Source organism: Stigmatopora argus, chromosome 12 (assembly GCF_051989625.1).
Source record: "Stigmatopora argus isolate UIUO_Sarg chromosome 12, RoL_Sarg_1.0, whole genome shotgun sequence".
In the NCBI taxonomy this organism is placed as follows: domain Eukaryota; kingdom Metazoa; phylum Chordata; class Actinopteri; order Syngnathiformes; family Syngnathidae; genus Stigmatopora; species Stigmatopora argus.
Window position 1 is genome coordinate 5,291,789 of NC_135398.1, and position 24,928 is coordinate 5,316,716.

At 41.8% G+C, this 24,928-nt stretch overlaps 1 protein-coding gene across 3 annotated transcripts in view; it reads left to right on the forward strand.

The window, feature by feature from the left end:
* The first annotated feature begins 1,483 nt into the window (after positions 1-1,483).
* ptch2 (patched 2) overlaps positions 1,484-24,928 on the forward strand; it is a 37,599-nt gene continuing 14,154 nt past the window's right edge. For 2 of the 3 annotated variants that reach the window (XM_077616072.1, XM_077616073.1), the window contains exons 1-6: positions 9,461-10,087; positions 11,961-12,153; positions 22,250-22,439; positions 22,506-22,575; positions 22,654-22,745; positions 24,803-24,911. In XM_077616072.1, the coding sequence (XP_077472198.1) occupies positions 9,938-10,087; positions 11,961-12,153; positions 22,250-22,439; positions 22,506-22,575; positions 22,654-22,745; positions 24,803-24,911 (804 nt within the window). In that variant the 5' untranslated portion in view covers positions 9,461-9,937. Of the gene's footprint in view, positions 1,527-2,741; positions 2,817-9,460; positions 10,088-11,960; positions 12,154-22,249; positions 22,440-22,505; positions 22,576-22,653; positions 22,746-24,802; positions 24,912-24,928 lie in introns of those variants that run through there. The other variant, XM_077616074.1, reaches the window with a different exon arrangement.

Below are 24,928 nucleotides of genomic sequence, written 5' to 3' on the forward strand. Positions count from 1 at the left end.
GATTTTACAAAATGATTTTTGAACTAAAAACACAGAATTTAAAAAAAAATACAATTATTGATTTAAAAGGGGGGAAATCAGGAAATTTAATGTACATCCATACTCTTAATTTTAATTTGATCCTAAAAGAGAAAGTCGGCACTCATTATTTACTTTCCCGGGCCGCACAAAATGATGCGGCGGGCCAGATTTGGCCCCCGGGCCGCCACTTTGACACATGTGGTGTAGAGAGTCACCAAAAGACAGTAATAGGTATCGTTGAAAATGTTCACTGATCAACCATGTGTTGTTTATTTTGCTATTCAGCTTCTGTCAAAGAACAGCAAGTAATGAAACTCAAAATTTTTGAAAGGTCAAATTGAGTTTCCCCGAGCGGTTCATAGTGCATTTTAGTTTATTTACAGGTAATGGATCAGTAGTAAATCAAATTGCATCCTTTTTTGCATAACACTGAAGACTGTAATCCTACTAGTTAGTGCATTAACTGACAAAAATACACCTGAGCAAGTGAATATACGACTACATGCACACCACAATGAAAGATCTCACACGGCGCACTCTTTGTTAACATTTTTTAGCCATCTCAAACTCTGACCTCTCTCTCCCAGCTCATGATGAGACGTGGCAGCTGCCAATGTTTGCATTAAGCTATTGTATATTTATACAAAGACCCCAGAGTACCCTCAAGACAACGCCACCATGGCGGGGCCCACCTACTCGTCCATTCGCGCGTTTACTCGTGTGAATGCGAGTATGTTCGCACGTTAATGCCTGTACTTACCTGTGTGTGGCCTTTGTTAATCTGCCGACTCACAAACTCATCGCACCATTGATTGTGTGTGGTAGTATCGTTCTGGAACTCAGATGTCTGTTTTTAAAAAAAAGTGCATTAAAAGATCATTTAATTTACATATATTTTGGGAAAAGAAACGTAAAGTATAAGAGAGTTGTAATTTTATGAATATGAAAATATAATTGGCAAAAAGAATCTGATTTAGTTGCATGAGAACAGTGTAATGAGAATAGACATGATGTTAAAAAAATGAAATTGTTTAAGAAAATCAAGCTTTTATGCAGAAAAAATAGTCTTGTAATATACTTACATATATATTTGTGTGTATATATGTGTATATATATATATTTATATATATGTATATATATATATAAGTGTATATATATATATATGTATATTTATTTATATATATATATATATATATATATATATATATATATAATATTATATATGACACCTGGTGTGTAGTGTTACATTCACCTGACTTTGTCACAGCCTGTGTGAGATTGTTCTCGACCTATTTGCCATTTATTTCGTACCCTAACTACGTATGAAACTAAGAAACTAATATTGTGACTTTTCTTGTGATGTTACCCATCCATCATGAAGCGTCATTCTGTTTTTAGGATAATTCTGCTCATCATGTGATACTAAAATAATGACGTTTATTTTTCACAGTGCCACCAGTGGAGATACCACACTGTCTGGTACCCAAAAAAGCAGTATACATACAGTAAGTAATACATTTTGACATGACTGTATTGTGATGCTTTTAAATTTATACATTTTGGGGGGGGAGGCGTAGCCTGTAATGCCTGTCGCGAGGATGGGTGCCAAAGCACATTTCATGTCATGCGATGGCATTCTTCATCCGTTGTTGCGGACACAAAGATCATCTGGCATCAATGTCCCGCTTTGAATAGAGGGAATTTCAATAGGAACGATCGCGTTGCCATTGTTTTCAGTGTGGTGCGGTCGCTTTAGTGTTCCAAATGGGTGTTGACAGTTGATCGTCCAATTGTGATGTTGACACCCTCAGATGTCTCACGTGTCCTTCCAAAATAATATACAGCTGTTGTTTCTGGTTGGTTCCTCCAGACGCGCTAACCCTTCGCACTCGTCACGATACACAGTACGTGTGGTCACGAAGAATCGTCTCTCTCGCCAGCCAAGTTTTTCCGCCTATCAGCCATTGCCTATTGTTTTCTTTACAAAGTAATAAAAATGATGTCTGGAAATGAAAGTGTAGAGTTGCAATGAATCACCCCAATAAGAAAAAATTGTGTATTCAGTGAAGAATATCAGTTGTAGAGAGAATGTGACCTTCCTCACATCAAATTCATGAGGTGAGACGTGAACCTTGAACATACGAGAGCATATTTAAATGTCAGATGTTTTACTTGGAAGCTCTTCGTTAAAAGGAAGCACCATAAAGCATGCTAAACGCATACGCATTTTTATCATGTTAATCTGATTTTTAAATTGGGAGTGAGTCCCCACACACGCCAAGGGGAAAAAAAGAGTGTGTGGTCTGCTCAAGATGGGCAACACCATCGCACCTTTTCTCTCCCGAAACAGATGTTTGTCGTAAAATCAAGACTGACCTCTAAGGGCATCTTTACAACCATACATAGTGTGTATTTTGATCAGTTTATATACATGTGGATTGAAAGTAAACCCCCATTTTAAAAGATATAAAGTATAAATGTTTTTTTTCCCCAAATTGATTATTTTGTTTAAAATTTGCCGCACTGTCATGGTATTTTTTGGTACTTTTCAGGCCTGCAGCAGATAACTGTCAAATCACCTTCAGAAAATTGCCGAAAATGCTCACGGACACATTTTTATTAATAGATGGGATGAGACTTGCTGAGGTGTTTAGTTTAACAACCATCCTAATGGTTCATCTGGCATGTATTGTTCAAAATGTGTGCTTTTTTTGTTCCAGGAATGAAGGTTAAAAAATATTCACCGTGGATGTGACAGGACGCGACTGAAGGTGGAGAAGAATTTGGACACAGAGGTAGGTAGGGTGGAGTTTTAACTCGGAGTGGTGGGGAACAAGGAGGGCTAGGGCCGGTGGTGGGGTTGCGGCGGCAGTGTTGGTGGGGGGTTGGCCGAGTAGCTGGGTGGCTTCATGGCTTGAGGGCTGATCATGGGTGAGCAAGGAGACACAGAGCGAGGGAGCGGCCCACCCAAGTGGCAGTCAGTCACAAACCTGTGTGTGTGTGTGTGTGTTTACTGCTGACCCTGACATATTAGCACAACACTTCCTCAATTTGTCTTCTGTGTTCTCCAGCCACAAATGAATTTCCTCCCTCCCACTTTTTTTTTTCTTCCACACGCTACCTTTCAAGATGACATACCCCCAAACACACACACACAAGCAGCCCACCTCCAACTAACACATAGCAACACCACCCCAACCCCACACACTCCGTTTATAATGTAAACATCTGAATGCATACAGCCCTTTTTTTAACAACCTTTATAGTTGCAACACTCATTTAGGTTGGTAAAGTATTTGTGCATTGAGACAAAGTACCATGTATGGCATCACACACGCTTGCACACACACAAAGCCAGACGTCTCTGCCTGTCACAGTGGAGCCCCCCACACCCCCCTCCAAGCTAATTAGCTAAACATTGGCTGGGTGGTTGATTGGGATCACATCTTAAATGGCTTTGCCTGTAAAGCCACAGGAAGAAACACACCAACATCGACTTAATTTACACTCTCAGGTGGCCTTTTATCTCCCATCCGACAGTTTATTGCATCGCCATACATAGAAATTACATATCTGCATCGGGGATTTTTTTCTTGATAGTAAACCCAGGTACGTTTAACAAAAATAATCAAATGTAGATGTATTTAAAAGGTGACACTGGTCTGAAAAAAATGTTTAAAAAAATATTTCAAAGGATCTCAAGAAAAAGGTGCAATGAGAATATATACCACAATGTTAGCAAAATATGATATTTTTACTAAGAGCGTTTTGTACTAAAGAGAGATTTTTGGAAAAAACAAAGAATAAGAGAGTTGTGATTTTATGAATATGAAAATATAATTCGCAAAAAGAATCTGAGAGCAGGTAGAGTGTAATGAGAATAGATATGATGTTAAAAAATGAAATTCTTTTAAAAAAAATCAAGCTTTTATGCAGAAAAAATAGTCTTGTAATATTACTTTTTTCTTATGAGTTATCATTTTTCTAAATGAAAATATTCCACCTTTTTTGGTTTGGAAGTACAACTTTTAAAAGTATTAATATTGTAAGGAGAAAGGCATCTGTTTCATGAAATAAACGAGTAATATGATTTTATAGGAGTGTTTAAACGTAAGACTAGACACAATGTTACAAATTGTAACTAGAAAAAAATTCTTTTAAAATCTAATTAAGTAAATATAAGTAAATTTTCATCAAAATTTCATAATAAATTGGCTTTATATTCTATCACAACTTTTTTTAAAGGCCCTTGTTTACATTTTGTGTCATTTTCCCTGACATCAATATGGGTGTAATATGGGGTGTTGATCCAAATTAGTATTGGCGGAGGCCTAAGCTCAACCGTTCTCCATTCTAGAATTGTTCTCTTTAATCAGACATGAGTGAATGTCGTGAATGGGTTTTCTCTAAAAATGTTTTCCTTTCTGTTTGCTCACATTGTGTCGCACACAGTGAGAGAGTTGTGAGGTTTGTTTTAAGAGCCCAGGTCCGGGTCGGCGTCACCACCTGCTCCGCTCCCCCGACAATACCTCTGTTACAAGCGCACATACAAAGACTTGACAAAAAGTGTGTTTCTGTGGTTTTGTGTGTTTTTGGCCCCCAGAAAGGCCACCATTCATTAGGGTGACAAAAGGCGCCAAAGAAATGCATTATCATAATTAATCTTGTACTCAGACTGTGGGTGGCAGCTCGGGCTAACCTCGGAGACTGACAAGAGGCGTTTTTAATGCTGGAAAAGTGTCGCTCTGGGTAACTTGTTGCCTTTTCATTGATATTGGGCTAATTATAGAAAAGTACTGTGAAGTCTCCTCTGTTCTTCTCAAATATACGTTAAGGGAGGCATGGATGGAAATCAAGCAGAACACCCAAGATGAAGTTTTATGTCACAGCGAAAGGAGCATCTTAAGTTTTTATTTCTGTTCTATAGTTTTATGATGCTGATTTTTTGATGAGAGATGTAGTATTGTTTTTCGGAGTCATTTTGTTTGTTTAGACAAGCGAAAAATCATAAAAAAAACATTCAAGTTTGACAATTACGACATTGATTACTTTATTTGACCTACATCAGACAAAAAACTTTAGTATCGGTTGATTTGCATTCCAAATTTCACTTGCCAAGCCTTTGTTTTGGTCCATGTGTTTGTCTTTTAAAAGAAAAAAAATGGTAATATCTCAACAACAAAAAAGGAGAGAAAATAATAAGAAAAAAGATACTAAAAATATTTCAGAAAATAATTTGAAACTCAATGTAGGAAAAGAAAATAATACTAAAAATGTAGGTGGAACAAAAAAATGTTACTAGAATATGGATGCATTTTTACTTAAAAGTTGTAATAATTAAGCATTTAATATACATTTGATATTATTCCACCATGGTTTGAGTACTGAACTAGATGTACTATGTCGAGAATACAGTACATGCCAAACCACTGGAAATACGCTGATATCAATATATCTAATACTAAAAATGTCATGTTTTCTTTGCACTGTTTGAGGTTCTGAAAGGATCTTTTCCATCCAGTTTACGACAAAAGAGGGATCGGGTAGGCCTTTTTTTTTCTTTTCTAAATAAACGCGTTGTGAGTCTGACCTTTGAGGGTGTTGGCTATCGCAAGGCTGCTGGATACCAGAGAAAAGTTCCCTAATGCTGCTTATGGCACATACAGAGCCCCGGTTGGACAGCCAGCCATCTATGCATGGACGAACGGACAGATGGATGTAGTCACTGGGGAGAGATGAAATGCACACTGCTCGGTGGTATGAAGTCAGGAGGGGAGGACCAGGGGTGGGGGGGTTGCGGAAAAAAATTGAGGCATCAAGAGGAATAAAAAGTACAGGCGTCAGAGTGGAGAAGAAGGGGACAGACAAGGGGAGCATGTGGGACACAGAGTCTTGGGTGGTTTGTGTACACGCTACAAGGCGTTGCGATGGCAGATATCTGCACAACGCATGGTCATCCCAGACAGTTTATTTATCCAAGGCCTCCAGACCAGGCCTCGGACCTCCCTGAGTTTGTTAGGCTTGAAGGGGGCCCCTACCGCACAACGCAATTCCTCACATTCCACTTGAGCTTCCATTTCCAGCTGCCTGTTTCCCTCTACCACTCAAACCGGGACCGACCCTGTCAAGCCATATTTCAGAGCGGCGTAGAACAAATAATTGTGCCCTTCCCCAAATTTGAGCGTGTTGACTGAATAAAATCGGTACGCAAGGTAATTTTAGGCACAATAGTTAATTGACTTGAATATAGCCAATTATCTTGTCCAAAGAGTGCCGTACAATACTAAAAAATATATTTACCCTAAAAAGGGGTTAAATCAGTAAAATGCCTTCTTATTTTAAGTTTGGATGATCCCGTGTGCGGTCGTTTGGTCGCCGGTCTTTTGGTCGCCGTCTTTTGGTCGTCGTCTTTTGGTCGCCGGACTTTTGGTCGCGGTCTTTTGGTCACCCGGACCCAAACAACGGGCGACCAAAAGACCGGTGACAAAACATGGTCGAACAACACGGTCTACTCATCAATAAAAGCCAACAATGGCCATGAGCAGTTTCACTGAGCCGACGTGTGAGTGTATAAGAGTTTGTATGTACATGCGTTGTCCCTTTAAGAAGCGACGTCAGTCAGGGTCTTAACAAGTTCTCCAACAAAAAACAATAAAAGTACGGGAAATTTGGAGCTTTTCTTTAGCCTAATAATTGCTAGGGCATTAAGTATGACTAAATAGTAATTCGCAGTTTGTATTTAGGGAATTTGAGCAACGATTTTAATGGTAATTATCACTTACCTTCCAGGCGACCAAAAGACCGGCGACCAAACGACCGAGTACCGGATGATCCCACCACCTGCGTGTTGTTGTTTTTTTCTCCAGCTACTTCAGTTTTCCTCACACAATTCTAAAAACACACACCTTAGGCTAATTGAATGCTCTAAATTGTTCCCGGTGTACCCCGCCCACCTGTTCTACAATGACAGCTGAGATAGGGAAGGAAAACATAATGTTAAGTGGTGACTGTTTTTATGAGAACATCAAGTTCTAATTTTACAGATTTAAAATTAATAATTTACTTTATATATATGATATATTTGGGCACGAAGCTTTTTGTGAGAATGCATTGCCACATCTTTGCATTAATCCCACTGCTTTAGAAACCAAATGTTGAAACACAAATGGTGCAGCAACACATGTAGATAAAAAAGACTAACACTCACAACATCTGTTTTAATTATCAGCACCTGTTTGTATTCCATTGCCACCTGTTGGCACTCCCCAAAATAAGCACAATGCCTATTGAGATTTAAAGGATGAACTGAACTCATCATGAACAAAAGGGATTCATTCATTCTTTATAATAATAATATTATTGTATGTTTTTCTAAACAATGAGACCAATTCTTAGTTTTTGAAGGCTGGAGGCGGAACCAGATTAATAGCATTTCTGTTCATTTAATTAATGAAATATGATTTTAGTATCATACCACTACAATCACTCTCAGTAGCTCCTCCTAGAGGTGGGATGTGCGTTAGCTATTGACTGAGGTAATACGTGTGTTCGTTTCTTTATAAGCTATGAGGCATAGTTCGTAATAAAGATTCCTTCTGCCTTGTTAAGGCCAGAAAAAGCCAAGCCGGAGAATGTGCGTGGTCCCCAAACGTGCAGCTGCCAGTAGTGGACCAACACCTAAATCCAATTACTTCACATCCGCTTCCAATTGTTTTTAAGTCAGGCAAAGGGGCTCAAATTAGCACCAGGCGCCTGACAAATGTTCCGCACAGCAGCACCGCTCGCCCTGCGCAGACGACCCTGCTAAGTTTTGACACGTTTGTTCACCCTCGTATTTTTGTACTTTGCAAATTACACTTTTAAGATTTTTTTTTTTTGTCGGGCAGATTATGAAGCGGTTTTGTCTGGGAACCTTCTTTCCAGGCTCATGTGAGCTGCTTTGTGAACTCATGAAATCATGCATGTCAAGACGTGGAAACGTTCCAACGAGTCTCCTTAGATAAGAGTGTCACTCTGAACCAGGCAGGGGTCTTTAGGTGGGGGTTCTGAGGAATAAGATACATGTGCATTATAATAACGGTCTTGCTTTAAAGTTACTACAGTATTCTGAGAGTGAAGCTTAGAGCTGCATTAATGTTTGCAAACTTGCACACATAGCAAAGACATGTGGGTTGATAAAAGAGAACGGATGCATAATTGTGGTTGTAGTGGACCACAATGGAATAGTTTAAGATATAGCATCTGCCCGTTCCATGAAAGTTCAATCAAGTTGCAAAATTAAAGTTATTAACAGTTTCCCTCAACTGTAAATAAGTCACTAGAGTACAGCAGGAAACTACTGTACAGTACAAGGCATCAACATTTTTTATGACAGTAATTCAACATTAGGTTTATGTGTGTAGTCACTCGTGTGCTCATAAGTCACAATAAATGCTGGTATTGCATTATTGTAGCATTATCATTCATCAGGGGAAAAATGTAATATCTTACTCTTGCAGACAAACAAACTGCAGTATTTGCAAAGGAATTGCACCAAGGTTGGCCGTTGTTTTTGGTTGCGGTTTTGATAAATGCGGCTTTGATCGAGCATGTGGTTTGATTTTTCAACTTGAATTAATAACGAGCAAGAGCATTGTGAAAATATTGTGCATGCACTAACAGAATACCCAAAAATAAACTGTGATTAATAGCAGAATAATATACACGAGGAGAAAATAATGACCAAAAGCAAAGAATTATGTACACTAAAACAAACAAGGGGTTTAGCGCGTCACCCTCACGGTGTCCTTGCTTGTGTGGTTTTTCTCCAGGTACTCCAATCTCCACATCCCCAAAACATGCATGTTAGACCACTCGAACACTCTAAACTGCCCCAAAGTGTGAGCATGAGCGTGTATGGTTGTCTATCCCATATCACCTGATGCCCATCGTTTGCTAGGATAGGCTCAAGCACCCCCTGCCACCCTTGCCAGACTAAGCAATTCAGAAAATGAATACATGACCGAGTCGTAGCGTGCACACCATGGAATAAAGTAACAGAACAATTCCAATGAGCAATGTCCACAAAACAGTGAGTCATGTAAAGGCAAAAAAATGTGTATAAACTGTAAGATGTGTGTGCAAACAGGGAATAATGTGCACAAGCATGCAGTCAGCAGGCAGGCGTGCGTGTGCGGGATTTATTGAAAGAGTTCCTCTCTCCCTCCCTCCCTTGCTCCCTCCATCCCTCCTCCCTCCTCTCCTCTTCTCTCCCTGCCCAGGCAGTAGCAGCCTGGGTGGTCTGCCTCTCTCTCTCTCTCGATCTCCCCCCTCTCTCTCTCCCTTTCCTCTCTCTCTCTCTCTCTCTCTCTCTCTCTCTCCCTTCCCTCTCTCTCTCTCGCTCTCTCGCTCTCCACTTTGGTGAGCTGTTGCTTAGCAGCTAATAATAGGCGATGTTTGCAAAGTAATTTGCCTCTTCCTCGGCCAATGGGAGCCGCGGCACTTTTCCATCAAAGCTCCCTTTTCAGAATTTGCCGAGAGGCGAGCTCCTCCAAATGTTGCCGAAGCGCGATCGGAGGTAGACGTGACGCGCGACCACCAGCAAGACCGCCGCTGCAACTCCTACCGACACTTTCGGAGACGCCGTTTTTTCTTGTGTTTTTCTCCTTGGTTTTTGGGTTCCCTTTGCTTTTTTTTTCTTTTTCTTTTGAACAACTCACTTGGCGATCGAATGACGACGGGGGGATCTTTACGGATTGGGGCGCATAATGTTGGGATGGAGTTTGGCCACTCGTTCGGCTCCACGGAAGACTAGCAGGACACTTTCTTCCAACCCGTCGGCGCCGGACGCGCTCCTCTCCCATGTCGGATTATTGCGGCGATCTGTGAAATCGCAGCCGCTTTGTGTGTCGCTTCGCCCCCCAAGCCTCTTCGGACCATGGCCTCGGATCGCGGGGTACCAGGGGCCGGCGTCTTTGGAGAGTTACCCCCGAGCTACACGCGCTCACGGCCGGCCACCGACGCCGACGCTCTTCGGAGACCCAGCGGCTACTGCCACGCCGCTTTCGCACTTAAACAGATATCAAAGGTGATCACTTTTAGGATTTGCTGCACTTTGGTCGCTTTTTTTCATCATGTTTTGGAGGGATGCCGTCTTTCAATTAGGGGTCCAAAACCAGCCCTGTGGGAGTCAACTTCCAGGAGGTTTCATTTATGGATGACAAGGTTTGACACTAGTGTCAAGTTTTGACTTTCTCCTGTCGCAATTAGTTACTTAGTTGAATAAAACTGGTTATTTAGATTACAATGGCAGCTTCTTTTTTTTTTGAAGGTGTAGTGAGTGCAGAGTCCTTTATTGGTGGTCCCAAAACCAGCTCCCAGTTTTTAAACGAGCATTTTTATTCACATTGTTGCATTTTTGTTGTTGTTGTCTGAGGTGTTTTAGGCAATTGCATAGTTTATATATACCCAAGAACAGGCACTCTAGGAACCCGCTTCCTAAAATTGTCACGTATTGACGATGCACCAAAAAGTCATACGTTGAAAAAGCATTAACATTGTTGAACTTTTGTTCAAGAAGCGTGAATACTTTTAAGATTTTGCATGTGAAGCAGCCAGATCAGTTGTTGCAGGGCTTTTTATATAACACATAAGTCTTCAGTAAGGGTCCCAAAACCACTAAAAATCCAAACTCTCAGTCTGTAGTGGTTTGAGCAAGAACTTCATTGAACTTACACAAGTGGAGGGTTTAACTACCTCATCCGCCAATCAGTAGAGTACAATAGGAAAGCCAATCACTTTCCAGAACGCTAGATCTCCCTCTGTTCTGTGCACCATTTTTGTGGTCGACTCACATTCCCATTCCATGTTGTTATAATGTCATCCTAGCTTTCCCCTGCATTTGTTTTTGACTTCAGGCAGCCTGTCAGAGCAGCATGGTGGGCTCCACCAAGCTGTTGTTTGGAAATGCGGTGGGTCCTGTGAAGGAATTCACTGATTGAGTTTGATCTGACAAAGCATCTTTTCGGACCGCCCGGATGCTTGGATGTGTTTCAGCGCCGCGGAGAGGAGGGAGGGGAGAGAGAAACGCAGCGGTGACAGTTGTAGCGCTCACAAGCGAAACTATCAAGCAAATATGCACACAATCTAGCAAGATGGATGAGCAGCAGATCCTGTTTTAAATATGTAGAAAAGTTAGTAGGCGGCTTGATTAATGTGGAACATTTGTGACTCTCAATCGTGTAAATTGAAGCCATTCGGAGGTCTGGTGTTGGCCTCCGAATCGTCTTAATTGCGTTACGTCATGGGAGATCCTGCCTCAGCTTTGGACCCGGTTCACGTGACGGAGACGGGGTTCAGACAGCGCATAAACTTTGCTGAATACACACGCTTAAACAGCATGTTCAAGGGTTGGCATGAGGGGTGTCAAAGGTGAAACAACATGAATGCGAGGGGTCTGTTTCTATCCAGCCAGAAGATGAGTTACACTGTGTTTGTTTACAAACAAGAGATTGACAGAGCGCGTCATACACATCTGGTCCCTTATCAAAGCATGTTTCGAGACCCCCGGGGTAGCAGGGCCTTGGCTGCTTCTCTACAAAAGTAATAGCCAAGCTATTTTTTTCTTTATCATTTTTAAATGAATGCTAACGAAATCAAATTTCTTATGCAATGTATACATAACTTAAAAAACGGACCCAAAATATTTAAATGATACAATCCCAAATCTAGATGTGTCTTTGGTAGCATTTCCAAATGTGTCATTTTTTGGGGGGTGGGGTCACCCTGATATTCACCTTATCATATTACACAATTGACAGTTTTTATAGCTAGTTTTAACTAAAGTAAAGGATTTGTAGAAAGCTTATGTGTCTGGCCCGCAGGCCATGAGTTTGACATCTATGGTTAACAGTACACGTCATAATGCTGACCCCCCCCTCTCTCCCTTACTTCCACTCCAGGGGAAGGCGGTAGGTCAGAAAGCCCCCCTGTGGATCCGCGCCAGGTTCCAGGCCCTCCTGTTTTCTCTGGGCTGCCACATCCAGAGACACTGCGGGAAGGTGCTCTTTATCGGACTCTTGGTGTTTGGGGCCCTCTCGGTGGGACTCCGAGTTGCCGCCATCGAGACGGACATCGAGCAGCTGTGGGTGGAAGGTGAGTTGACGTTTTTGCGGGACAAAAAAGCATTCCAAGCCGCCGCGCTTCCTGTGTTGGTTGAATGGTCACTGAGCTGTTTGGTGCTTTCCCAGTTGGTGCAAATGGGAGCTATAAGGGTACAAGTGACCTTATGTCACCTCTGTTTATTGGGAAGGCTCTTTTGGTGTCACATGCTTACAGACTCTGCATGTGTTTGGGTAAAATTACAGGGGGGTCCTGAGTTTACGACGGCATTACCGTTGCTCTAGCTAAATTACGCCAACAGAGTCGTAAAGTCATGATTACAGTAAATATTTGAAGAAAAAAAACAGCCCTTAGGCTATAAATATAAAACAATCAAATGAAATAAAGTCTATTATATCTAGTATTGAGCAAACCTTCCTTTGCCAGGGACCACGTATTATTATGCCAGAGAAGAAACTTTCAGGGTGTCCTAAATTGAGGACCTCAATTATGAGTATATTTGTCAACTGCTATTTTAACAAGATTCTGTAGGGACAGTTAAAGATTGAGACTGTGATTTAAGCATCTTAGAAAACTTCCAAAACGTTGATAGGTGGTCTGTATTTGAAACAAATGGGATATTGGCTGTTTGTGGCGCTGTGGGCTGAATGTCAGCTCTTGGATGTTGATGGAACTCAACTTCCCACAGCTGACGTCATGTTGGCACTTCTTTAGACATCAAACTCAATAAGAATGAATCAACAATGTGCTGCATCCAGCCTCCTTTTGGATCCCCATACGAGTCATCGACCATCAATTCTTAACGAATTATGGAGCGGGAATGATTTCATCTGTGTCTATCAGTATTAGGAACTCGCGCGTCCTGTCTAGCGGAACACGACCACACGCTATCTTGGGTCCGGGTCCACTGATAGGTTTTAGGGCAAAGTTATCGTCACATTATATTTTTTTTCAGGAGCAGAAGCAGCTTTATTTGTTTTTTCATACTGGCCAAAATTCCTTTTAAACCCCCAGGCTTTCAATGCCGGGGCTGATCCCTGCAGCAGATGGACTGTGTGAATGGTTAGCCATCTTTGAGAGGGAAGGAGGGTGCTGAGGGGTGTCGCAACCCCTCCACACACACACACACACACTCACCGCTCCCCCCCTCCTCCCCTACGGCTCCCTGTGTGGTCCCTAACTATTCTTGGATTCCATTCAACAAGAGGCAAGGCAGGCAGGCAGGCAGGCAGGCAGGCACCCCCTCCCTCCTGAAACCACCGCCTCCTGCTCTACCTCCTCCTCCTTGAAAAATCTAAGTAAATGCAGCTGAAGTTTACCCACCTGTTTTGCACGCTCTAAAAGCGCCACAGCAGTTGGTGAATATAAACACACCCTATAGGACCTTTTTTTCGGCCCACCGTGTCAGCACCGGACAGGGTGGGGGGACAACACGACTCCGGCCTGAGACGAACTGTCATAAGTCGCACGCTCGATATTTAATAGATGAATATAGACCTTTTTTGTACCATTAACATATATTCATTATCAGCAGCAACACAAGTTGCACTTGTTTCTTTTTCCTTTCACTGTAAAGATTCCGGATTAACTCTATAGCTAATTGGCCTGGCCATGTTTTTTTTTAAAGATGTTTAGACGTTTGTGTGCCAGTTGTTTTGCTGTGGGACTAAAGAAGGAATGGGGAGGGAGCACTGCAGTGGCGCAAGGGGGTTCCTAAAAAGGAATGCTGTGCCTTTAAGAGGCCGCGGCCATGTTTCTAAAGTTTCTGCCTGCCTTGTTTCCACCAATAGCCCATTCACAAAGCTGCGAGGGGCCACAATGAAGAGTAAAGTGGTTGTGAGACAAGGAGCGGTTAGTTCTCGCATGCGCAAATTCAAGTAAACACTCGCACGGATGCATACAAACCGCATGACAAAAGATGATAAGACCGGCGTTATCTCAAAGCAGGGCTTTTGATGGTTTCGATTAGTTTTGGAGGAATTGGACACTTCCTGACTCGCATACAAGTGTGAGGAAAATAATAGCCACAGCAGTTAAAAACTGAATATGGAGTCTTTCCTTGCAAGAATTTTAATATTGAATATAGAAGAGGCTAAAATAAGTACGTGGGAAAAATATTTCATTCAGAAATAAACACAAATGGCAAATATCATGGTTAAATGAATCATTTTTTAATAAAAATAGCATTTTAAAGATGTGATGTGAATATTTTTTAGAATAAATTCCTGTCTAATTAATTATGAAATGATTGGTAAGACAAAAGTACAAAATTAAAGTAAACTAAGTAGATAATTCTGCAGTTACAGTTTATTATAGTTTCCTGCTAATTGATCCCCCAAAAAATGGATGCCCTTTAGGGTGTCAAAAACGCCACGTTGAAGGGTGTTGTTTTGGGACAACACGTTCACACCGGCATTTTTGTCACCTTTTGTGTACACAAACAGATTTTTCAGCTGTGTGTGTTGAAATTTACGCTTCCTGCCTCCTCTTGAGTGACTTTAGTGTTTGAGTGTGGTAGTATAAAACGGTGGTGATGAAGAGGCTGATGAGACCCTCAAAGACCGCAAAGAAAATACTGTATGACAGCTGCATGCACAACATTTGGATCCTGCAAACAAACATTATCCCACTTTCAAGTTTGAAAGTTGATCTTAGCAAAGTGTGACTCCAGTATTGTCAGTAGGGGGGCTATGAATGATGCCGGTAGAAATAAAAAAGATGCAGGAAGGCAAGAGTGATGGGAGTAGACACCCGGGAAGAGGGGGGGGATGGTTGAGACAGGAAGACTGAAAGTTTATGACTTGCTGACACTTTTTTGCCTTGCCTTGCCTCATTTTTAAATATTACATTCCCGAGAGTGGTGAGGTGTTGCTGTTTAAAAAAAAACATCTGTGGGGTAGGAAAAAAAGATAGAAATGGCCTCATGGTTTCTGTAAACAAATGCTTTCTAGCTGAGTTTTAGGTGAGCCGTGACAGACGCGTTCAGCGATTCCAACTGTCCAAACACGAGTGCAGTGGAGGAAAGGCCAAGCGGGCGAGCCACACGTTCCATAAAGAGGATGCGAGAGGGAGGAGTAGGGGGCTCAGGGCCACAGCTATATGCATGCAGTACAGTATAGTTGCATTCAAATGAGGCTTGATGAGAGGAAGAAGAAAAAGTAAAAACCTCTGAGTTTGAACAAATGAACTTTTTGCCAGCGTCAGCCTCCCCTTCCAAACAAACAAACCACAGCAGGTAAATGCTACAATTCATGCAATTGCACACAGCGGCCCAGTTTGGACAGAGAAAGGGAGCTCTATAAGGCATTATTGGAGGTGAATAGTGCACGCTGGGCACCCCAGCTAGATAAATAAACTCGTAGCGCTCAGGGCCCAAGACCTCACTGGTAGGGAGAACAAACAAGAGCAGAGTTAATCTGGGTAGCCTCCAAATGTTGATTTCACCCCTCTTTTTTTTACACTCCATCATTCAGCCTGAGTCACGCCTTGCCTTTCTCAGCATCTCCCGGTATAGGACCACCCCCAAATGAACATCACATTGCGCAACTTTTAGACATATGTTAAAGTGACACGTTTGCCCTTGTTTTCTTTTATGGCTCACTCACGGTAATAATGCAATAGTAATAATCTAACAGACTCTTGATCTCAGTAATGGAATTTTTGAATGACTGTTGTCAGCGGTACACGGTCGATTGGTCGCCGGTCTTTTGGTCGCCGATCTTTTGGTTGCCGGTCTTTTGGTCGCCCAGAAGTTAAGTGATAATTACCATTTAAATCGTTGCTCAAATTCCCTAAATACAAAACTGCGAATTACTATTTAGTCATATTTAATGCCCTAGTAATTATTAGGCTAAAGAAAAGCTCAAAATTTCCCGGACTTTTATTGTTTTTTGTTGGAGAACTTGTTAAGACCCTGACTGACGTAGCTTCTTAAAGGGACAACGCATGTACATACAAACTCTTCTACACTCACACGTCGGCTCAGTGAAACTGCTCATGGCCATTGTTGGCTTTTATTGCTGCGTAGACCATGTTGTTTTACCTTGTTTTGTCGCCGGTCTTTTGGTCGCCCGTTGTCGCGGTCGGGGCGACCAAAAGACCGCGACCAAAAGACCGGCGACCAATCGACCGCACACGGTTGTCAGTCCTCCTAGGCAAAATGGATTGGACTTGTTTTGTGCTCAATGGCAGCAAATGGGTTTAAAATGACAGAGATGGATGGAGGACAGTTGCTCTTGTCGGCCGCTGTCAATCCTCAATGAGTCTTTAAAAAAAAGATAAAAATAGTGGGCTGTACTTCATGTTTGTCATGTAGTGCTCTATTTCTCTCAATTACGTACTATAGACAGAATGTAAAGTGACATAATGCATATATTTTCCTGACTTTGGACATGGATGGCTGTAAAAGCTACGAAGCGACTCAGAAAATGTGCCGTAATGAAAACTCAATGATTATTGGATGGCAATCCCTCTGTCTTTGGCCAAAGAGCCATTCCCTTTTGTCTTTGCCATTCACAGAATAAAGCGACACCAGTCACCTTTGAGCTTGCACCATTTCCCTTCAGCTTTACATCGTGGTTGTATTAAAACCTCGACGTGGAGGATAACTGGACACTTTTTTGGTGCTTGTAAGAGAAAGAGTGTGTGTTGGAGGGGTTAAAAAAAAGAAGAAGAAATAATTCCCGGGCTCAATAAATTCATTTCTGCTTTGAATGAGACCAGCAACGTGGAAAAATTTTGCCTTTCAGGCTAGGATGAATGTATGTTTCAACCACACATTAAGCAGTATTAGCGGTCAGTGGAGTGTCTAATGTGACTATTTTTCACAGTGGCCAACACTGGCCGCGATTAGCATAATTAGCAGAGGCAAGCCTATACATATGGAAATAGAAAGTGCCTAAATGCCAGCCCTGGTGGAAATTTATGTGTGATGGCTAACACCGCTGGCACATCTGAATAGAATGTAAGTGAAACAGATTTTTTTTTATGTTGCTTTCTCTGTTTTCTACTGGAAACGCGCCTCTTTTTCATGTACACGTCTCACGTATTTTATTTTAATACGTCAACTTCTAATTTAATCCGACAATAGTTGAGGAAGATTCAGATGAGGACAAAAAGCTTACACTGTATTTCTATAGGTAAGGTAGCTAAATGCCAGCTTGTCTCTCTTTTTTTGCGCCCCCTCCCAGCCTCCCATTCCCACTCCCACAGTCGAGTCTGGCATTGTTTTACAGGCTGGGAACGTTTTGGTCCATTTGCTTTTTGTTGTGAGAAAGAGGGAAGAGGGGAAAAAATCCTGCTTTATTTTATTCTGTTTGTTGGGAAACATCTGAAAGAAATTGAAGGGTTTACTGACAACAAAAGGGTGGTGCATTGGGAGTAGAGCTGCACTCTAGTCTAGAGGGGCTGCCCATCTGCTCGCTGCAGCGTACTTCAGGCTGTGTGGGCAGACGGAACCGGGCCAGTTCTAATTCTGATGAGTCCACATGTGACCACTTGATTTAGATATTCCTAGAGAGTTGCATTCCTCTATGTATTAGAGGTTGTCCTCCCGGGAATGGTTGGCGTACGGTCGCAGGTCATATACAGTAAAGCAATCATTCTTATAATTATTCTGTAAAATGCTAAACGTAATTATCCAAGTGACAGATGTGTTGTCAAATAGCTTGGTAGCATGACATTGGTATAGAAGGTGAAGGTAAGAAGAAGAAAAAAAGCCTACATGTCACGTTCAGCCCTCCTCATCTCGGGTCTTCCTCCAGAACAGCGTGGGGCCTTTCAGAGGCCCCCCTAATCCAGCTAATCTACCACACTGAACTTTGAAGGTGGCCTGCCCTGACCCAGCATGGCCTGAAACAAGGGACTTGGGCCTATACACCACCACAAGAAATAGAATTGGATAAATAGGTGCTAGTCTCTTTCTCTATTTCTAATATATATATATATATATATATATATATATATATATATATATATATATATATATATATATATATATATATATATATATATATATATATATATATATATATATATATATATATATATATATAAGGTGGTTGGCAGGCTGGCCCTCCAATAGTGAAGAAATATGGTTTCTAGCTCAGTTTTTGGCGGCATTTGTCTTGAGGAAATTCTCTCAGTTTGTCAAGTTTAAGCTAAAGGCGGAAGAGAACAGTCATGACGAGAGGAAATAATTGAGATTGTTTAAGTTAGCCATTACGCCAGGCCAGACACGTTCATCCAAACATTAAATCTGTAAAATTCAAGTCAAAAGTCATGAAGCCGTGTCAGGGCTTGTTTTGACTTTTCTCTTTTCCTTCTCAATGTCGTAACTCTTTGCTTGAGATGTTGAAAGACTCACGACACTGTTTCCAGGGACGTTTCCCCGACTTTTTGATTCACCTTCAATCGTGTAACAAATCACGGCCCAAACGTAAGCAACCTGTTGGACTTTCAAGCACCCAATCTCCTCACTTGAAGGTCTATATTCTTTCTATTAGCCTCTGGGGAGATTTTTTTCCAGGGAACAGTTGCGGTCCACGGTTTGCGAGTGGGGGGAAACACACGACGGTGCTGAAAGACGAGATGAGACTCAAAAGAAAAAGACAAGTGGTCCATCTGGGGCTGAGCAGGAGTGAGTGAGTGTGGTGATTTGTAAAGTTGAGGTGTTTGGGGCCGGACCAAGGGAAAGAGAGAGCGAGAGAGCGAGAGAGCTAGGGAGAGAGGAGGGCGGATCGGGCCGCCTGGGTGGTCCAGATGGGAGGAACGAGACACAAATAGCTATAATTTACTTCAGGAGGCCTGTAATTACAGAGCCAGAGTCTCTCTCGCTGAAGCCACCCAGTTCCTGTTGGGATCAAAAATCCCGACGCTACAGAGGTTAACATGAAAAAAAGGTAAATATCACATTGTCAATAGACAGGGTTCTGTTTTGTATTTATACATTTGGAGTTCGCCATAGGTCTCCAAGCGTAGGTCATTACAGTTAATTTGTTGATTGTTGAGATTTTTGTGGAGTTCTTACTCATATCCGGAAGCAACTGAGGCATCATATATAAATATTGTTCCAGTCCTGATTAGTTTACTCCCTGAAGAAGTGAAATGTGATATGTTAGATCAGTGCAATGGACTCATCCTAGTGTCATTCTTCTGCTTATTGCAAATCTGGGATGTTTTAAATTATACTGAAACTCGATGGATTGTCGTTTAAATCTGGCGCGAACAGTGGCAAATGATTGCTTCAAAACAAAATGGCTGACTTCCTGGTCATAAGAAGAACAAACAATTCTAAGAGGGTCTTGACAACACCTGAAAGAAGCAATTTTCATAATACATGTATTAAAAATAGATCCAGTTCTCCCTCTGTGAGCACCAGTTAGTGCAAATGCGATCCGTGAGGAAATGACCTAAACGCTCTTTTTCTACTGTTGCCGTTCTCCCCAAATGAAAACTTCTATGTCAACATTTAGCGGAATGTCCATTTGGGAGTGGGGGGTGCGTTGAGCTTCGCGGCGGCGACTGCAAATAAACGCGGTGATGCGATATCCTCTGGCCCGGCACGCACCAAAGGTAATTAAAGCCTTGAAAGCGCGGCGAAAGAATATTGCAACCCCCTTTCCCCGAGGTCCAACCTGATCTCACACGTTCATAAGCCTCGTCGTTTGTTTTCTTTTACACGGCGTCAATTTCAGGCCACGTGGGGGAGGTGCACAACTTGCGAGTGTACAGTGAATACCCATTTATCGGTTTAGATACGTTCCACTTATAGAACGCACGTTTTAGAGCAAGGGTGTCAGACTCGGGTTGGTTCGCGGGTCGCTTTAACGTCAACTTGATTTCACGTGCGCCGGACCATTTTAAATATTAATATTTCGATTTTTTTTTAATTTATAAATGGATTAAAAGAACTGGATTAAAAGCCCTGAATATTCAGTTTTTTATAGATCTAAAACGTTTATTTTAGCTTTTAAAAAAATATATTTTTAGATTTCACAAAATGATTTTTGAACTAAAAACACAAACAAATGATTAAAACATTACAATTATTGATTTAAAAGGGGGAAAATCAGGAAATTTAACATACATTTATACTCTTCATTTTAATTTGATCCTAAAACAGCAAGTCGGCACTCATGATTTACTTTCCCGGGCCACACAAAATGATGCGGTGGGCCAGATTTTCCCCCCGGGCCGCCACTTTGACACATGTGTTTTAGAGTATTAGTCCTTTCTCTCACTATTAACTTTTACGAAATTGGATGTCCCAATCCTGATTTTCTGATACGATTTTTTTTCAATAAGTGTTTTGCCCACACCGATCCAATGCCGATATTTTTAGATGAGTAAGAATAGTGCTAAACATAATATTATTATAATATTCACAATAGAAGTTTATTGTAAAACATATAAATGCCCTGATGGGAAATCCACCATCCTGGTTTCTCCACCAGGACCAAGACACAACAAATCCAAAAATGTTCTAAAGCAGGGGTGGGCAAACCGGTCCTCGAGGACCTCACTGGGTCCTGGTCTTTGTTCCAACCAATCCAGGACAGACAGATTAAACTATGAGGTACCTTCTTAAATCCACTGATTGCACTTGTAGGACACCAGATTGGTGAAAAGGTGTCGTCTTCATGCTGAGTTTTTTTTTCTGCAGGGTGGTGTTGACATTCTCGTCACACGACTGCTATTTTAACACACGTTAACAACGCATAAAACTCTAGTCATCATTTCGGTACTCCACAATGGTGTCCAATGCATGATCGCTTTACAATGTAGCCTACTTTTGCAAGGAGTTAAGAGATACATGGCCAGGATCGACTGCAAAGTCGTGAAAGTGACTACAAAAGTGACAAGTGTTAGAATTAAGGAGGAGCTACTTCTCCAAAGCTTCCCACATTCCCCCCCCTCCCGTCCTCAATCTACTTCTGGCATTGTCATGTAGAGGGACAGCGAGAGAGGGGCAGACGGGCCCTCGGTGATCCGGCGCGGCATGTTTCATGTCCACTTGGCACAGGCACAGATCCCCCCCGGCTGGCAAACTCTTTTCTCCTGTAATTAGGAGGCTGGAGCGTATATAGCACACACACACACACACACACAGCCAAGCATTCCTCTTCTCCTCTTTCATCCGTTGCTCGTCTCGCACTCCTCTTCATGGCTTCATCGTCGCTTTGACGTAGCGCCTTTAATCAAATCCATTTACTTGTCTTAATTTGCCTTTATGTCTTTCATCCTCCATTTCTATGCACAGCAAGCCATCTCCAATATGTTGGTTTTAAGGAGCAAAAATTGAAGTACATTGACTGGCATCCCATTAGAGTACATTGCAATACTTTAAAAAATCCATTCATTCGGGCTCCAATTGACTTTGAAGAGCCATTCACTCTCATATTCATGAACATTTTTTTGTCTTTGAGAACCTAAAATGCATGTTTTTAGATCGGGGACAAAGGTTTGAGCAAATTCTACACGGGAAGACTTACGCCAATATGAAGAACCAGAACTTTTTAAACAATGTTATTCCTATTCTTCCTAGTCGAGTCAGTTAAAATGGATTAAATGACAGCTTTTATTAAGAAAAATGTTAAAATATTCATGTAAATGGTTCCGTTTCCAATGAGTTCCTCATTTTTACCAGGTTCAATAAATTTCTCATTGTGTACAAAACGCTACAATTCCGATTATATGTTATTTCGGTACATTTGCATCTTAGCCTAGCATCAGAGACCCCTGCAGATGAATTTAACATGAAGACAAATGGGGTGATTTTTCATGGATTTCAACTAGGTGATTGTATCTGCCATGCTGAGTGGGATGCGGGGGATCAGGGGACTTTTTTTTAACAAAGTAACAGGGCACATCTGTTTCGCAGAAGGAGCCAATGTGAAGCTGCATTAGTCATTTCTCTTGGCCAGACTCTGCCTTGTGTGAAGTGCCTTCAAAACCAACACTGGCGAGGGCCAAGGGCGTTGCTCGATACACACGTGTGCGCGTTCATGTGCAAATATATGAGCACACTTTTGTTTAATACTGCCAAATGGGGGAACACTGATGGATACCTAAAGTCATGTGTGAATCCAAAATGATGGCCTATTTATTTAAGGATTTTTTTTTCTTCTAGCTGGTAGTCGGGTGAGTCAGGAGCTTCGCTACACCAGGGAGAAGCAAGGGGAGGAGTCCATATTTACCTCACAGATGCTCATCCAGACCCCCAAAGAAGAGGGCACCGATATTCTTACCCAGGAGGCTTTGCTGGTGCACATGGAAGCTGCGCTGTCAGCCAGCAAGGTCCAGGTGTCCCTGTTTGGAAAGTAAGTGAGCGATATCCTGTTTTTTGTTTGATAAAAATTGTTAATTTTGTATGTTTTTGTGCACAGGTCGTGGGATCTCAACAAAATATGCTATAAATCTGGAGTTCCCATAATTGAAAATGTCATGATCGAAAGGGTATGTTTAATCGCATTTCATTATTTCGTACGTTTTCTATTCAAGCGAATACAAATGTTGCTATTTTTCTGTTAACAGATGATTGACAAGCTATTCCCTTGTATGATAATCACCCCGTTGGACTGTTTTTGGGAAGGGGCCAAGCTCCAAGGAGGGTCCGCCTATTTACCGTAAGTGATGGAATATTTAAGGCAATAAAGTTTTTACTATGGTTTTTATTAGCTTTGTTTATAACAGACGTAATAATATGCTGAAGACGCCATTTGAGGGGGAACATCTTTTTTAACAGTTGCACTTATGTTAAGAAGTGACGTCAATGGGTGAAATCACAGCAGCTATCGCCTCTTAGCCCCTATACAGGATTTTATATTAATTTATTTTTCTTAGTCACAGCAACTGGTGAAATGGTAGAATTTAAAATTTTCATTTTAGTGTCATATCTCAAATTATTATTTGCCTTTTTAAAATATAGAAATATGTTGCATACATTAAAATGGCATGCCTTGGGCACTTTTGAAACCAAAGTTACATTAAGTAAGTCATTAAGTAAGCAAATGTGTTTTCATCCCATTTTATCATAAAGATGATGAAATTCATATTTACCTGTTTTATAGTTCTGTTAGCCATTACGTTGACTGGCAATATTTTTTTTCTTGATGCCTCGCAACCTCTAGAGACGCCATTGCAGACTTTTTGGGGGCTGTTATGAATGTTTACCACACACTGTATGGAAAGATACAGTCAGGCTGTCAGTGAGTGCTGTGACTGACAGCAGTGGTCAGTAATAGAGTTCTTTTAGGATTGGAGTAGTCGAGGGGGCCGTGGGGTGTGTCCCGGCAGAGAAATTCAAAAAGAGAAAGTGAGGCACCGAGGGAGAGATGGTGGGCTGGTAGAGGGAAGGAGGGCGGGGAGGTGGTGGTGGTGGTGGTGGTGGTGGTGGTGGTGGCAGGGGAGCCCTTTGGGTCAGACAATGGTAAGCATTCTTTCAGTTTACGAGTGAGTGTCCATCAGTGCAGGGGCCCCGGAGGAAAGAGGGAGGTAGGGTTGGGAGTTGGGGGTGCCCCGGCTTTGTCAGCTCGCGGCGAACACTCGCCATTCTCATGGTAATACCCCCGCGCTCCCAGCTCCCCAAGTTGTCCAACAAATAAAATGGGCCGCATTCAAACCTCAAGTCCCTCGAGAAAGACAGAGAGAGGCAACAAGACGGTTAACATTGAAGTCTGGGGCGTATTTTTTTTTTTTTTACTCTCTATTCCAAAAGTTCTCCAGAGCCAGAAGTGATATTTCAATTGAGGGCTTCATTTATAAAAGAGACTATACGGCTGAGCTTTCTTTGCAAATTAGTTTATGCTCCCGCAAGGGCCAACAATGTTCGGCGCTCCCACTCCACTCGAGAGGGCCAAATCTTCTGAATATACTGCACGCTGCCTTCCCAGCATCTATTGATGTTTATTTATTATTAATTGTAGGAGGATTTGAAAACAGGGAGCAGAGCCACACTTCTTCTTCTTATGGTTCCCATCCAGAGTGAGATGGAACCATAATGATGTGTGAACAAAAAAAGGGACTGAGCTTCATTTAGTTAGAGAGCATCTTAAACTTCTTTCTTTTGCTGACAGTGAATTCTTGTCTTGAGGAGAGGTAATAGCTGTTAATAAAGATATTTATCTAACTTAACAGATTAATTCAACCAAACTGTTCTTAACAAATCTGCTTTATTGGAGTAAATGATAGGTTCCTGTAATATAATGCAGTTTGAATCATAAATACTTGCATTTCAATCCAGTCTTGGAAGGATTTTCTTCAAAAGGCTAATGCGGATTCATCGATTATTCGAGATATCCCTTTGTAAAGCTGTCAAGTTAGGATACTCGGGTGTTCTTCCGGGAATTTAAAGCCAGGTATTCTAGTGTGAGTCTGAACTTTTGACTGTATTTTTCCCCTTGTGCGTAGGTGAAACGTATCAAGATGTTTAAGAGGCAGAGGTAATTGTTATGACTCAGTGCAGGGCATTGTGGAATGGAAGCCACCGTGCCTTTCCCCTGGGCATTGTGGCAGTGTGAAATGGGATAATAAAGGCCATTTTATCCTGTATCTGCTGAGAGGAGGGGAGCATTTAAGCGGACTAAACGCGTTTTTGCTTAACCAGGGTGCACGAGGCTTTTGGTTCTAGAGCTTTTAGAGGATGTGTTTGGGTTAGTGTTGATCATCGGTGCTTGCTCCGCAGGGGTATGCCAGACATCCAGTGGATGAACCTAGATCCAGTCAAGCTCATGGAGGAACTGAGTCAGTTCACATCTCTGGAAGGATTTAAGGAGATGTTGGACAAAGCCCAGGTGGGATTTCACTTCAC